Here is a 16,972-nt window from a genome sequence, read left to right as displayed (position 1 = left end):
TAACTCTTTTCTGGGAACAATTGAATGTATGTATCCTTGCAAGTAGGCATTATCAATAAAGTGTTTTCCGACAATAATGTTCAGAGACATACTGTGGCAACCTTACATCAGAGTACTCTTCATAGCAATAAGGCTGTGAGCGGAAAATAGCACAACAGTACAGAAATTAAGATGCACAATATGGTTGCTTTTTCAATACTGCTGTTCAACATGTTGAATGAAGTTTAGCTTTCAATGTAGGCATGACCTTCCCCTTGGAAGACAACATACAACTATTGAAACAGAGCCTTTTGGAGACAGATGTTTACACTGATTGTCCACGTGCTGAAAAGGCTTTTGATTCAGGTCTTGCATTTCACACCTGAAAGCTCAAGCCTCTCCAGCTGTATAGTTGTACTTGATTGGCTGAAATAGGAGGGTGACTTGGTTTTACTTGATCATCACATCCTAATTGGGTCTCAGCATTCTCTTGAACGTGGAATTTACTGAGTTCTTGCCATCCGCAGTTGCGGTGATATGGCCAAAAAGTCACATAAGAAAACATAGGGTGGGAGTGGTTTGTGAAGCAGAGTAGAAGTTTCTCCATTGTTCACCAGCTGAAATACAAGGCCAAGGATAGAAAGATTCCCCTTTTCCACAGCAAGCAGTGTTTGTTTCCTTTTTCATGTCATTGAAAAGAGATTTATAAGAGATTGCATGCCAGCTGGAGGGTTTAGAGCAGCTATGTCGAACATCTGGTTCTCCACTTGCTGAACTACAACTCCCATCAGCTCCAGCAAGCATTGCCAGGGATGGGGATGAAGGGAGCTTTACTTCAGTAGCATTTGGAAGGCCAAAGGTTCACCACACCTGGTTTAGAGGTGTAGGTCATCCATGACCAAGCCACACACTTAACAAGTGGTACCCTCCTCCTAGGGGCGCAGCGATAAAACTGTTGGCATGTTTGCAAAGCTAAACAGGGTCTGTCAAATTGGGTGGGGGACAGCGTGTTGAGATTCCTGCATTTCAGGGGGGGGGGGGTTTGGACTAGATGACCCTAGGGGTCCCTTCCAACTTTACCATTCTAAGTATATGTCCAGAGATGATTTCATTGAGCCAAATCTAATGGTGTGCTTACATAATCCATGAAGCTGCAGAAGCTGCCCACCCCTCACACGAGCAGGCATGGGTCATTCGCATCCTTGTTCCATATGGGGGAACTGCTGGTCGCAGCCACAGCTCAGGGGCAGAGCAACTGCCTTGTATGCTGAAGGTATCAGGTTCAATTCCTAGTATCTCCCACATAGGGCTGGGTATGCCTCATGTCCTGTAACTGCTCTGCCAGTAGATAATACTGATAATGTTATGAACAAGGAACAGGGACGGTGAACTTAATGGGTCCTCATCAAACCATCAGGATTATAGCCATCACTTTCTCCAGGATTATGTGCCTGGCATATTAGCCAAAAATGTGGAGAGAGCAAAGTGGGGTTGCCCTTTGCTAATGTTAACCTGCTTTAAGAATAGGGAGCATAAGGTTGGTGTGGATTTTCCATTGTTGCTAAGATGCGTTTGATAAAGTAGCTACTACTTTGGAATAAAGGCAGCAATCTGATGTGGACACTGATGTGGGAACAAGTCCCTTGGAACTCAGTGCGACCTACTTCTGAGTAAGCATGTACAAGATTGCACCATGAATAAAGTTTGCAGTTTTAGCTCCCTCTGCTGGTTCTGCTTCAGCAGGTCGTTAGAAGACCTTGTTTCCATATTTTCATTTTCTAAAGAGGAAAATGTTATGTGCAGTCCTAAGAGCCATAATGATCAGTGTGGGCAGCGGTGCTGACATGGCATCCAGTCCCTGGCATTGCTGTGGCTTACCAGAAGGACAGGTCGCAATATACAGCGCATGGTCCTGCTAGTTTGGGCCTTCAACTGTCTCCTAAAACCAAACGGTAGAAGGTGACAGGAAAACCGCAATCTGATCACCAGACTCTTCTTTTTGGAAAATGGAGGCAGGGAATAATCTGGACTGGGGCTATGGCCTTATAGGAGTGGTGCTTTTAACTCTCTTCCTTGCAGCTTTTTCTCAGTCTGAATCCCTCTCCCAATTCCAGTGGGCTTGTATGTATGTCTGGAATTGGATTAACAGCGTGGAAAGAAAGGGTTAAAACTCCCTCTGCACCACAGCCTCCATCCCAATTGCTCTCCATAGCTGCATTTGCCCTTTCAGAGGCACACAGAATCTCTGAAATGCATTTGGACTAGCAATAAAATGCAGCTCAAATACAATTGGAACAGCAAACATACTGTACCTTACATTTTGTCATAAGGTTTCTTAGCATTATGTTGTGGTGACTGGGTAGTTCTTGTTTTTATTGACTTTCCATGCACAAGAGGGCACAAACTGAAGCACATCAGGATCCTTCAACATATATATAATGAAACACTCGCACTGTTTGAAGTTTTCCACCCTGCTTGTTGAGTTTTGAATGGGATGGCAGTTTTAAATAAAACACATTATTATGATATGCTTAATTGTATGTTAGCAAGTAAAACAAATGCAGGTGATTTGTCTTTGTTTTGCCACAGCTTGTATGTTAGCATCCCCTGACACCAGCAATTTGTCTTGGTTCCTTTGAATTCCTAAATGGATTATAATTTCTTTTTCTCCTGGTATTATTTGACAAGAGCCATTTTTCATGGCCTTTCAGGCAGCATTCTTCAAATACGAGAGAGTGCAGTAAGAGGCAGCCATCTCAAAGCTACAGAGGTTACTTTAGATAGTACAGGTGAAACAATCCGCGAATGTATGTTCTCAAGTTCTTTCTTAAACTTCTTTCTTAAAAACAAGTACAAGGGCCATAACATCAAAATGTTAAAGGAATCTCAGTCCTGAACTCTTAAGTACTGGGGTGGGCAATTTTCTCCTTAGAAATGACCTTCTGCAAACCTAGCATATAACAGGCAGAAAAGATAATGATGTAAATGAAAGGTATTTGTTGTATTTTATGAGCTTCTAGTGAAAACTGAGTTGTAAGAGGTATTGTTACTGAAGCTTTCAAGTACAGTCCTGGAAAAGTGAGGAAGAAGGGAGTCATGCCCCACCCAAGTGTACATCAATGCTCCAGGTTTCAGCCCACCACACTGAAGAGATCCTCCACTTGCCTGGCTGTGGCATTTAGCCATCCATGTGCCAGAAGGTTCTCTGTCGGAAGTAAGAGAAATGACCCTGAGCTCTTCACTGCATCGAGAGGAGGAAGAGAGGCCAGGAAGTGGGGTCTTCAGCAGTCAGAATGGGATGGACAGGGTGGAAAGGGGTAGCCTGGTCTGGCTTTTCCTCTCCCCTCAGTTGCCCCTTTATGACACAGCCTTTTGTGAAGGGCTTTGACCCTCACTCACCATCTGTCACTGATCAGCATGCAAGTTGAGAAGTCTGCTGCCTGCTTATTTCTGCTCCTTTGCCCATTCAGAGCCTCCCTGCTCCTCTTCTCCAGGGTGTGGAGGAGATTAAGACTGCGTTCTTTTAAGTGTGAGTGATCTCATAAGTGGTGTACAGTTGTCTCTAAACCAACATGAGTTCTTTTTTTTTGGAAAGAAAATCTATTCATTTAATGCCTACTACATTGTCATTGTCGTTCATTAGAAGCATGCCGTGACTGAAGGGATTAGTCATCATTCTGTTTAGTGTAGGAATTACAGTAACATAAGGAGAAAATAATCACACATGCAATGTCAAAATAAACATTTATGTCCTTCGAATATTGTGAGATGATGCCATACCATCTGTCCCTCTGAAACATGTTGGAATTTTTGCTGTTGCTGCAGCAGCATCTGGTACTTTTGGCAAGATCAGCAAACAACTGTAGTAGCTCCACAGCTGCCTTTAACTTTGCTTTGGATTTGAAAAGCACACTGTCTTTTGCAATGTGTCTCTTAGGTTTCTAAGTTAGAAGTTTAAGAACACAATCATTTTGTGACTTTCAGTCTCTTTCTCCATTGCCCCACTAAACTCTATATGCAGGACTTGCAGTACTCATGTGTAGGTCTGCACTGTGTATAAGGAATTCTGTGCCCACAAAAATGAAACATGAGTTTTTGAGAACTTTTCTCCCACTCGCTGAATTGACCTTCATAGAAAATCTTACTAAATAAAGCAGAAGGGAAGTACATTCAGAGTTGGTGAGGTTGCTAAGAGCATACACTATGAGCCAGGATGGACTGGGTTTATATCTCACATGTATGTATCTTGTCATTCTCAGCAAACTATATACAATACAGGGATAGGATTCGTTATGGCTGAAGATACAGAATGCAGGAATCTTGCTTTGAAGCTAAGCTCATCCTATGTATGCTGTCTTAAGTTTCATGGAAGGAAAGTGAGATATAAATGTAGTAAATAAGACAGACCTACTTCACAGGATTGCAGGAAAGATTCCTGCGATAATGTTGGTTGGTTAGCATCTGTCTGTTTCAGGAAACAATGGAGGAGTGCGCCTTTGGGGGTGAAGCCAAACTGTTGCATAGGTACCGTGGGGAGGATAGCACCCCCCAATATTTCCAATGAAAGGGCTGGTCTCTCCCAAGTTCCATGGTGGCTGCGCATACATGCCATAGGATGTGCTTGTGTCACACACACAAATGAATCAGCTTGCAATCACAACACGCTGACATTGCATAGCCCTGGGCCCCCTCAATCTCAGTGGCAGCCCTGAACTGTTGGAAGGTTGCAGCTTCTGCTGTGATAATGCGTGTGAAATACTTTATACACTCTAAAGCATTGCATAAATGTTGTTGCCAGCGCCACCTTATTCCTAGAGAATATTCTGCAATGACAAGTCAAAAGGAAAAGCTCCTAGAAATCAAGGTGATTTTCAGAAGGAAGCTATAAGAGTTATTTAGGCAATATATCCCTAATTTGTGATTGTTCCAACTTCTGACCGGCTTGAGGTCCTTAGATGGTGCAACATTCTACCATTTCCCACATTCTTAACTTCAGAGGTCTAAGGTATTGTTGAGAAGAAGTCCAGTAAGCATCCCTACGGCTATTTCAATATAGATGGCTTTAGGAGAGCGATTTGAAGCCTGAAAGTCTAATTTAAATTGCGGTGTTACAGAGGTACAGTTTGGTGTATACATAAAAACTTTTACATACATAGTTTTAGACATGAGTTTTAAAGAGGGTAACAAGCTTGTTGCTTTTGTAGTTGGCATCTCGAGCAAGATGGTAAAGCTAGCAATTGTGCAGATGCTGTATGGTAATTACTTATTGTTACAGAATAGGACGATAATTACTGTAATTCTTGTGTAACTGATCGGTATGCAAGTTAAGCCTGCCCTTTCAAAGGCTTTTACTCATAAGCATTCATTCATTTATTCATTCATTCATGTGTTTGCTCATTCATGCATTCACTCCCTCCATTCATTTGTTTATGAACTCTACTCTTTAAAGAAGAAACACCCTTTTTGGCTGATGCTACCCCTCTGGTCTGTAAGCAAAGACTGGATAGGTTTTCCACTTGTATTTGGAGGTAACATAATTCAGGTTATTATGAAAGGGGAATTTGGACAAAAATATTCCTAATTGATTGAAAAGCTGTGGGACTAGCTCATAATTGAACGAACTGAATTTAGATCTGATATAGTGTTAAATCCTGACTTGGAAGGGAAGCTACTGAAGTATGACAATGCTGGCTACAGGTACAGATTAATATGTTTTCTCTGTTTTACTCTACCTTTTATCATATGAGGTTATTTTAAGTAGTTAACTGGTAGACAGATTCCTAAGGATGTAACAAGGGCCCTGTTGGATCAGACCAAAGGACTATCTTGTTCAGCATTCTGTTCCTTCAGTGCTCAACCAGATGCCTATGGGAAGTCCACAAGCAAGACATTGGGTCGCCTATGGGTGTGTTTGCAAACCAAAGAAACTGTTGTAGACAACACACACAAGCCACAGTCAAGCACAAGTTATTACTGTGCATTTCATGTATGAATATAATTTTTAAAATGTATTAAACTGTGTGTGTGTGTGTGTGTGTGTGTGTGTGTGTGTGTAGAACCATTTAAAAAACAGCAGCAGCATGGACATAAAACCAATTCAGAGCCAATGCAGTTGTCAGCTGGGGTAAAGATCTCCATTTGGTTTGCTGAAAGAGAAACACGTTCAGCAGGTTTCAAAAAGACAGTAGGGAAGGTGCTTGCCTAATATATAATTGGAGGAGGTTTCAGTGGGTGGGTGCCACCACATGAAAGACACTGTGCAGAATGGATCAGCAGTGAAGAGTGTATCCATGCCACCCGGGGCAGGTGCCCATGTGTGCCCACTACTGGGGCAGGGTCAGTGATCAGTTGTGTATGTAGGGGATGAGGCTATATTTTAGGTATCCAGAGCACAAGCTGTATAGCTCTTTGTACACCATTACCAGCATATTGAACTTAGTTTGATAGCTAACTAGCAGCCAGGCAAGTTCTTTCAGCAATATGATGGTGGTATTCCATCCCAGTCAGCAGTTGAGCAGCTGCATTCTGCACCAGCTGCATCTTCCAGGGCAGCACCACAACTGTTTTGCCGACCATGGTTGGTAAAAAGCACTCCTGGCCACTAAGGTCCCCATGGCCTCTAGCAACAGATGGATCCAGGAGCACTCTAGACTATGAATCTGACCCTTCCAAAGCAGGCAGTTGACCAATTATCCAGACTCTGGAATCACCCAGCCACAGTGCCATGATGGCCAGGATTCAGAGTCAGTTTATCAGCTCTCATCCAGTTCACTACCAAGCCCGGGCCACCAGTTCAGGGCTTGCAAGCCCTCTTCGGATTCAGATGTTGCACAGAAATATTCTATTGGCTACAACTTAATTCTTTTTTCAAGCCTAAATTCAGCAACTAGGGAAGGCCTCCACAGGTGCAACCATTGGCGATCCCTTCATTAGGGACAATAAGACCTAATCAGCTACTTATTATTTATCTCACCAGTGGCCATGATTTTTGACAAATGAGCAACAAGTCCAAAATACAAGAGCATCCATCCCACCTTGAATTCTCTGCAAAACAGAGATGCAGCCTAGAACCTCAATGCCACTGTCATGAAAAGGGTTGATCTAATAATTTACAGACTTTCCGTCCTGTCAACTATATTTGATATCCATCTAGAGTCATACAGCTAAAGACAAATAAAGCTTGTCAAGTCAACAGAACAATTCCTTATGTAGCGAGGGTTCCATGACCTAGTCTGGGGGCACATGATATAATGAAAACTAAACTGGTCAAACCTCCATGTGTGTTGCCTTGTGCACCATGGAAGAAAGATAGAATACAGTGGTACCTCAGGTTACATATGCTTCAGGTTACATACGCTTCAGGTTACAGACTCCACTAACCCAGAAATGTTACCTCGGGTTAAGAACTTTGCTTCAGGATGAGAACACAAATTGTGCTATGGTGGCAGCAGGAGGCCCCATTAGCTAAAGTGGTGCTTCAGGTTAAGAACAGTTTCAGGTTAAGAACGGACCTCTGGAAAAAATTAAGTACGTAACCAGAGGTACCACTGTATAAATAAATGCAGGCTTTTGAAGAGAGACTTCACAAATCAGTGTCCAGGCATTTCAGTTTTATATCCAATTAAAAACTGCAAACTGTTGTCTACCTCCTGTTTTTCTTAGCAGCTGTTGTACAGAAATCAGACTTAACTTCATCACCTTCAAAGCAAGTTTGTGAAGAATCTTCCTGCTGTGCTTCCTTTCAGCTGTGCTGTGACTTTGCCTCCAGCCTACCAAGCTGGTGAGGCAGGCAGAAGTCAGACTCTGCTGTCTCAGTCCAGAGGTGGCTCCTAAAGCCTGTGCCACTTCTGCTGGTCACCTGTAGTTCATCCATTCTGTTTTTAATCCTCATTTTTCTGTACAAAAACCCGAGATTTAGGACAGGCATAGGCGGATTCCCTCACACTAAGTTTCATGACTGATTGTTTGCACTGCATTCCATTTCAGGTCACCAAATCACCTATTTTCCTGTTTTTCTTCTGATTTTAGCATGCACGTTTATTTATTACATGGAACATCTTTCCTCTAGGTATTGTGCAAACAGAAAGAGTGTACAGCCCTGACAAATGCAAAGAAATGTTATTTGCATTTGAAATGCAAAGTTCTTATGACATCAGTAATAACGCTTTTTATTTCTTTACTTCGCAGTATAACAAACACCTCTTTGTGCACATTGGGCATGCCAACCATTCTTACAGCGATCCGTTGCTGGAATCGGTAGACATTCGCCAGATTTATGACAAATTCCCTGAAAAGAAGGGCGGCTTGAAGGAGCTGTTTGGAAAAGGACCTCAGAATGCCTTCTTCCTCGTAAAATTTTGGGTGAGATATTCAAAATACTCTGCTGTTGTTGTTTTCCTAAATGTTCTACTATCTTTCTCATGGTGTGAAGAAGGCGGATAGAGAAAAGTTCCTCTCTCATTGCGCTAGAACAGGCATAGGCAAACTCGGCCCTCCAGATGTTTTGGGACTACAACTCCCATCATCCCTGACCACTGGTCCTGTTAGTTAGGGATGATGGGAGTTGTAGTCCCAAAACATCTGGAGGGCCGAGTTTGCCTATGCCTGCAGTAGAACGTGGGGACATCCTACGAAGATGAATATTGAAAGATGACAGCGACACAAAAGAAAGCACATAGTTAAACTATGGAATTCAGGAGGCAGTGATAGCCTTGGGTGATTTTAAAAGAGGAGTATGCAAATTCATGGAGGGCAGGGCTATCAGTGGCTGCTAACCTAGATGACTGTGTTCTACACCCGTTCTTGAAGGCAGCATGCTTCTGAATACCATTTTTAGAGACCGCAGAAAAGGGGGAGTGCTGTGGTGCTCAGGTCCTGCTTGCTGGTTCCCTATAGGCATCTGGATGGCCACTGTGAGAACAGGATGCTGGGCCTGATCCAGCCATGCTCTTCTTATGTTCTAATGTACTTTCTTGGCTGGTGTAGGAAAAGTGGGTGGAGGGACAGTTCAAAATACTAGAACTTTGGGTCATCCAATATAATTGACAGCATTTGATTCAGTACAGACAGAGGGGAAAGATGAAATTAATGTATTTTTCTGCCCAATATGTGCTGAAGGGCCCTAACTAAAATGTCTGTAAAAGAAAATTAGACAAATGCATGGAGGTTTAGTCCATCAATGGTTATTAGCCCCTGATGGCTACAAAGAACTGCCTTGGATTTCAGCCAGTCGGGGTTGTCTTAAAGCTGTTTCTTACCAAATACAATTTCAATAATGGCAGAGGTCAGCAGTTATCCCACCAGATTTACAAATCTATGCTCCCATTCATTTATACTTTTAGATCAACCTTCATCCCATAGGAACCTCAGGTGGTGAACCCAGTACAGTAGAATAAAAGTAAAGGGAAAACAAAGTTAAAACTTAACATTGCTTCAATAAAACAGTTCAGCAGTGTGTCAAAATAGTATTATACAATTCCAGTGTCTCTGTACTTTAACCAGTCATCACAATCAAAACTATTTGAAGTATTCAGTGCTGCCACTAATTTTGAACAGCCACTTGATTTAATAAATTTATTTTCAATCCTGACAGTTCTTACAGCAAAACAGATAACTGTTATTGTAGTAGTGTCATGGTTCCGATCAGCCACTGAGTAATCTAGTTTGTCTTTTTAAGTAATGCCAAAATCTTATTCAAAAACCAAGGCAGAATATTTATTCAGAACTGTAGCGTGACAGCTTTTCAATCTTGCCAGCCCTGCAAAGGCATGCGTAATTTACAGCTAATTTTAGCATGTTAGCACAACATTTTTAAAACTGATCCAGTTTACCAAGAGCAGGCTTCCTTTACTGCTTGTCGACATTATGCTCACTCTACAGCTGGTACTGAAACAATTTGCAAACTGTCACCTGCCATCTAGTGGAACAGGTTAGGAATGCTGACTGCACCATCAAGACATCCCTGCATGTAAGAATCCCTGATGTCACAAAAATGCTGCTGTTAATGACTGTTGTGTAGCCAGTGCTTTTTGTAAAGTCAAACTGAGGGCTGCCATCACACATACATTTAAGTAGGCCACATGCTGTGTGCCCCATTGCCCTGGAAGATAACATTTCTAAGGGAGGGAAAGTGAAATTTTTAAAAAAGCCTCATTAATATACATTTTTTAAAAAGCCTCATTAATATAGATTTTTGAGAGCTCCCACCAAAGAATGCCTGATCCACAAACAGATAATGGATGGTCATAAAAGGACTGTTGACACATGCAGCAAGTTAGGACCTTGAAGGTATGGTAAAACAACACAGTTTAGGTCTTTCTGCCCAGACTCTTCTCCCGTGGTATGCATTTGCCTTAACATCCTAGAGCCATTCCATATGCTATAATTACCATGTGAAAAGGAACCCCATTCTTGCTGTTTAGAACTATGAAGGGTCCCTTCCTATAGCCCCTAAGGTGAAGGGGCTTAAGTACTTCTTCATCTTGTGCCTTTCTCTGTGCTGAGTCATAATTACAGGGGTGGAGGAACTGCTGTCTAGGCTTTTTCCATTGGTTCTCTCCCTCTCCTATTTTTTCCCGGTGGTTGAGTACAGAAAGCAGGGAATATTAGCTGCCACCAAGTGCTTCAAGCCTTTCCAATGTTCCTTGCCGGCAGAGAGTGAGCCTTCCGAGATCTGAAGAGGCAAAGCTAAGTGCAACATGTAGTAAAGTTTGTAACCCAGAAAAATATGCAAGAAGACATCGTTTTCCCTTCTTACCTATATTTGTTCCATGCAGCAGCGCTCCTGTTCTGCTGCAGTTCAACTTCCATCAAAAACTGTTGTCCTTCTCACCGTCTGCTATTGTGGAACTTACATAATTTACGTAAATTACGTCACAGTACCTTGTTCCAGCCCATTCATTTCAATGTAAATGAAATTCAATGCAAATTGGGGTAGGGACATGTAATCAATTAAATGTAGTTTGTAGTAAGAAGGCAACAGCGAATACCGGTTGTATTCACTGGGTTGATTTATGGCCTGGACATGAAATGAATAAATGAACATCAGAAAACTTCCACTTCCATTTTCTCTGACAGCCCTAAACTCTGATGCGAGCAACTACTTGCCTCTTACTGCAGATTTGAAGGAAAGGATTGGACACATAGACATATTTTTGCCCTATTTATATATTACATCAAACTCAAGAAAGCAGCTGGAGAAGGTGGCTATAACCCTGTAGCTCTGTGGTGTAACCATGTACACAGTTTGCTGCAAGTGTTGAATAGGCATGTCTCCATCTACCATACCATTTTTTTCATGAGGTGTCCTTTCATAGTTGTGACCCCGTGGCAGAAGTCTTGTTTATATCTTGGCCTTTTAAGCTGAGATGAGTACATCTGAACCCTACTACAGAGTATTTCCCAGCATGCGCCAGGCTCAATGTTTATATCAACAAATGTATCATTAACTATACATTCTCATATTTTGTGTACTATTTATCTGTGTGGTATCTTGGCACAGTTTTCTAACTAAACCTGTTAGCATGAGATATTATGGATGATTTCATATCAGGTGAAATGAAAGATTGAGATATTTTATAAGTACATACTCTGAGCTGGCTCAGTCCAGTGCATAACCTCCTTTTGAAAGGATTGATTACTTTTATAAACGCATTCGCATGTCAACCCGCAAGTAAGTCCCAGTGAAGACAATGAGCCTTGTTTTCTGAATAAACATGTTTAGAATTGTGCTGTTGCAATATTAGACGATTGCAATATTGCTTTGTAATGAAAACCTATTTGTGCGTCTGAACACCATTGCAAAATGGAGAGCAAAACTCTCATTCTAAGAAGTGTGGGTGATATTAATAAGTGCATTTTAATGAATACCTATCATTTTAGAAATCTGCAATGCAAACAAGCAGTTCTAGAAAATAATGTGTATTGTAATTAGTGCACTTTTTTAAAAAAAGATGCTTTGAAGTCCAAAGCATTTTTGAAATTCAAATGTGGAGTGGAAATAAAGGAATCTGCACAATAAAAGGGCATTAAATCATGTCCAAAAATCTCTCTCATTTTATAGATGTAAATATATGCCATAATTAGTGGCAAAGTAACATGAGTTGGATGGTTAGGTTTGTTCCTATTCTTATCATGTAAAATAGCTGTGACCTGAAAAATATAATGCTGTTCCTTTGTCAGGCACTGTTAACAAATAATGAATTCAGTGTGGTTAGTGTTCAGAAAGAGCTCAGCCACATGGTCTCCTCCCACGTCCCTCATGTGTGCCTGCTGCCGTCTTTAGAGGCATGTTGATTCTTTGTCTCCTTCATTCACAAAAAAGCTATTGTAATGTGTGTGCTCCCCCCCCCTTTCTTAGATGTGATTTTTATTGCATAACGGAATGAGACTTGGCAAGCGAGTTGCCGGAGAGAGATGAGGTCAGCTGTGTGGACTGACCATCTTTAGCCAGCGTTTCAGACACATTTGAAACAAAACTGAGATGGAAGAAGCCACTCCTGCTGCTTTCGCCCCCTCAGTTGCCTCAGAGAGGACCGTTGCTGCACGGCGAGCTTTATGGCACTCGTGCAAAGCTCTTCACAAGCCATTGCCCGCCCGCCTGCAACTTTGTGCAAGTGTGCTGGTTCCCCTGAATGAGTCAGAGAGCAGCTGGGAAGTAGAGTAGCTTGGCCTGGTCATCAAAAGCCCAGCCATGTGGCAGACCTGGAAGCGTTTCCAAAGCTGCAGCACACAACTGGCAGCAAAGTGTGCCAAAGATCCAGATGATGCAGTTGTGTGTGTGTGTGAATTGCTTCACAATTTGGAATCTTCTCTTTGAGCCCTGCTCATTGAGAAGGAGGGGAAGTCTAATACGCTCATATGACTGACGCCTCACGGCGTTTCCACTGTAATTGAAGCCTCTGTTCTGTTTAACAAGTGACCTCTCCATGTTCAATTTTAACTACTGAATATTTGTGTTTTAATTATGCTGCTCCCTTGGGAAACCCCCTCTTTTTGTCGAAAAGGGCTTTGTAATCTTTCTGCATTTGCTGCTTTTCTGTTGTTTTGAAGACTCTATTTAGGCAAGACTATTGTGACCCATGCAGGCTGCCTCCTCATTTTCCCGAAGACCGAGAACACTTACCCATGTGGCGTGTTTTTCTGGTCTTCAGCCAGCTCAGTTTTGGGGCATGTTGTGGGGTTCTTTTTGATGCATCGTGTCCAATAGTTGAGGGTCTTGATATGCAAAACTTGCAGCGCTCCATGCCAACAAGTTATAGTATATTGATAGATGAATGCATTATATACTGTAATCAACAGACAGTAATAATAACAATTTATAACAATTTATTATTTGTACTCCGCCCATCTGACTGGGTTGCCCCAGCCTCTCTGGGCGGCTTTCAACATATATAAAAACATGATAAAACCTTAAACCTTAAAAGGTTCCCTCTATAGCCTTCAGATGTCTTCTAAAGTTTATATAGTTACTCATCTCCTTGACATCTGATGGAGGGTGCTACTACTAAGAAGGCCCTCTGCCTGGTTCCCTATAGCTTCACTTCACGCAGTGAGAAAATGGCCAGAAGGCCCTCAGTGTTGGATCTCAGTGACCGGGCTGGATGATGGAGGTGGAGCCACTCCTTCTGCTGCAAATTTTAGGCACAGAGGATAATTTTTGCACCTGCTTTTTAGTCTCAGTATGCAAAGGCACCATTCAGACATGCATTACAGAAGCATTCATCCTTCACTTGAAGAGCATATTTCCAGCCAAATATGGGGCTGGAGAATATATGTCGCTAATCGTTTCGGGTTGTAGTGGTGGGTTATTTTTATGGACCTCGGTTATTTGACTATGTGGCTGGGTTAGCTATCCAAATCCAATTCCAGTCTGATCTTCAGGGTCTAAGCCGAGAAATCCTTATTCTTTCCATGGAACTGCTGTATCTTTATATTTTTAATTCCTTGGGTTAGTCCATGGGCTGTCAAAAGCTTTTACGATTTGGAAGCACAGAACCCAAGCCTAAGAGAAATAGCGCAGCTGTTGTCCTTGGCAATGAGAATTGTTTCAGGGCACTCCCTTGAAATTTGCCTGGGGCTGCAGGTGTGTTATCTGCATCCCAGTCCCATCTTGCAAAGCTGCTGTGCAAAATCTGCTGGCAACTCTTTTGCAGCTGCAGGAAATATCAATGCAATTTGCTCTTTTGTGCTCTTAAGTCTGCTTTTGATGGGGATTGCTAAAGCAGATCAATTTTTATTTCAAATGACATTCATAATAAATACTTTATCCTTTTTTTTTTGCAATAATGTCGGTAGTTGAGGAAGCATCTGTTGTTTTTTTCCTGCAGGCGGACTTAAACTGCAACATCCAAGATGATACAGGAGCATTCTATGGTGTAACTAGTCAGTATGAGAGCTCAGAAAACATGACAATCACCTGTTCCACCAAAGTCTGCTCGTTCGGGAAGCAAGTGGTAGAAAAAGTAGAGGTATGGTTTTCAAACTTGCTGCTTGCCTGATTGCTGCCAGGTCACTGTTTTCTCTAGAAGTGTTTTTTTCCCCTCCAAGCTGTCCTTGGTTTAAATCACTGAGCTTACAGCAGAGTAAGCCAATTTGGGGGACACCCAGATGTTGTCACACTACATCTCCAATCATTGGCCATGCCGCCTGGGGCTGAATGAACAAGCTCGGGAGAACTCTGCATGGGCTACTCCTGGTTTGCAGTTAATACTAATGCAGGATCCTGGTGGATCTCTGCATAATTTTGTACTATGGGCTGAATAGAATAGACTCCTTACAACCCAGTTTTGATTTACTTATCCATTTGGAAGAGGGGAAAGAGACTCCTCTAGGAGGGCACATGCAAAGCCACGAATCTCTCTGGTAGCTCTGATAATCTGAAGGGCATCCTTCATACCGTGCAGCAGCACCCTATATTTACCCTTATACATGTATATTGTGCATGTGTTTATGTGTATACTTGCATACATGCATGTGCACACATGTTTCCCTGTAGTGGGATTTTAGTGCAGGGGTTACATTTCAGTTGGAAAGATCCACCATTCTTCTGTTCCTGCTCACAAATGATCCATAATGAATCAGTGCACACATGCACACAAAACTTGAATTAAGTGGTGGCCCTGACCAAAAGTTCCTGGAGTTGCAAAGTACCAAAAAGAGTTATTTGTGAGATTTATTCTGTGAGCCTGAGAATGCTCAACACATTGAATAGAGAATATTAATAGTACATTCAAAACATTCCCCAACTCAACAGAGAAAACAGGAAAGCCCCTGTAACATGGATTTTAATTGTTCCTTCAAGCCCTATTTTATATCAGAGCCACAATATTAAGGCAGCCTTTAAGGTTATTTTATAAGCAATACATTATTTCCTCATGTTCCTTTTATGAGAAACCGATATTTTAGCTACATGGTATGTTTAATTTAGTTGAAATAAATTTTCATTTTAATATCCTAAAGTGTCTTTATTTTACACAGTGGCTCACATTTAAAAATAAAAAAGAGCTTTTCATTCATTGACAGTTCTGTTCTGTTCTCTTTTGCCTTTTGTCCTTAGACTGAATACGCACGGTTTGAGAATGGCCGGTTTGTGTTTAGAATAAACCGCTCTCCAATGTGTGAATATATGATCAATTTCATCCACAAGCTCAAGCATTTACCAGAAAAATATATGATGAACAGCGTGTTGGAAAACTTTACAATTTTATTGGTAACGTTTCTCTCTTTCACTTTTTCTGGCGGTTTTCTGCAGTTCTTTGGGAGCAGGCAGATTTTTATTGGGTTCCTTTTGCAAGGATTAGAAATTCCATGCCCTTGAGTTAAGTACAATGTTACTGCCAAATGTAGGTTCTGTGCTTTAATCTTGGCTTGCAGAACCTCCAGTCTTGCTACTAAATCTACACAGCGGTCCAAACACCCTGTGCTAGGCAGCTTTATGCGTTACTGATCCAATATAGGAGGCAGCCATGGAGATGTGGCTTTTCTGTGGCAAATCCACCAGAGTCAATTTATAAACTGGACCTCTGTGGTGGAGAATTGGATGCATTTATCTAGTTGGCCCTGGACCTAGAACCCAGCGGGGAAAGGAGGCTGAAATCTAGCTGTAGTAAATAATATTTCTACTTCTAGAATTCACCCACTACTCATTTAGCAATAGAGTTTGCAGTAACAGGGGGGCAGTAATCTTTTCCTTGGCCTGGGTGTGTTTTGGGCCTGGTGTCCGCACTGGCTGTCCCACCATAACTGTGATTGGAGACATGGAAGTCATGGTAAATTCACTTCCTAGTTGGTTCAGAGCGCCAAGAAAATAGTTCTTCTCTGGGACACCTGGTAGTTTACTTTGTGAAACAACTCGTTTCAAGCTATGTTCAATGTTAATCACCTGTTTTGAATGGATCTATCACAGTAGCTTTTGAATACCCTAAGAACATTTTGGGCTCTGGAAAACTGACCTCCATGGGATCCCTCTTTGTGGTTTACCCCACCCCTCTCACCTTTATATTTCCTTCTTTTCATCCTCCCTCCTCTCTCCTAGCTTCTGATTTCCTACCCAGTACCCTTCTTCCAAGCCCTTAAAGATTGGGTTACACAGCTCCGATTGAACAACGACAAAGCTCCATCGTAGCCTTGTGTTCTTTTTCTTGCTTGGCCTTAAATTCAGGGATAAGTGGAACAGAACATTTTGGCTCACGGTGGCTTTTTGCTTCTAGATCGGTTCTTCTCTTATCAATGTACTGCTGTGCAGTTTTGCACATTCTCTAAGAGGAGAAAGGAGATTCCTGCAAACTGTTCCTTTAAAATCTTAGCAGCTTGGTTTTCCCGGGAAGTATTCCAAAAATATGCCTCTGGAAGCTTCCCAAAAAGCAGATCCTGCCTTGCCAGATTCTTTTCCAGAAACTGTGTCAGAAATATGGAACTGCAGAGCCTAGGTCAGAATCCAGTTGAGATGGTTTCCATTAGAAGTCCTACTCAATATGTTGTAGACTACATAGTG

At 42.0% G+C, this 16,972-nt stretch overlaps 1 protein-coding gene across 12 annotated transcripts in view; it reads left to right on the top strand.

The window, feature by feature from the left end:
- The window catches only part of TEAD1 (TEA domain transcription factor 1), a 181,674-nt gene that overhangs the window by 156,513 nt on the left and 8,189 nt on the right, over positions 1-16,972 (top strand). For all 12 annotated transcript variants that reach the window (XM_081198661.1, XM_081198667.1, XM_081198668.1 and 9 more), the window contains 3 exons: positions 8,167-8,340; positions 14,307-14,447; positions 15,536-15,688. In XM_081198661.1, coding sequence (XP_081054787.1) covers positions 8,167-8,340; positions 14,307-14,447; positions 15,536-15,688 — 468 coding nt within the window. The remainder of the gene's footprint in view (positions 1-8,166; positions 8,341-14,306; positions 14,448-15,535; positions 15,689-16,972) is intronic.

The sequence above is a fragment of the Podarcis bocagei genome (genome assembly GCF_964188305.1).
Source record: "Podarcis bocagei genome assembly, chromosome: 1".
Classification (NCBI taxonomy): Eukaryota; Metazoa; Chordata; class Lepidosauria; order Squamata; family Lacertidae; genus Podarcis; species Podarcis bocagei.
The sequence above is the reverse complement of the archived record's forward strand: the minus strand, read 5'-3'. Positions and strand labels throughout refer to the sequence as shown.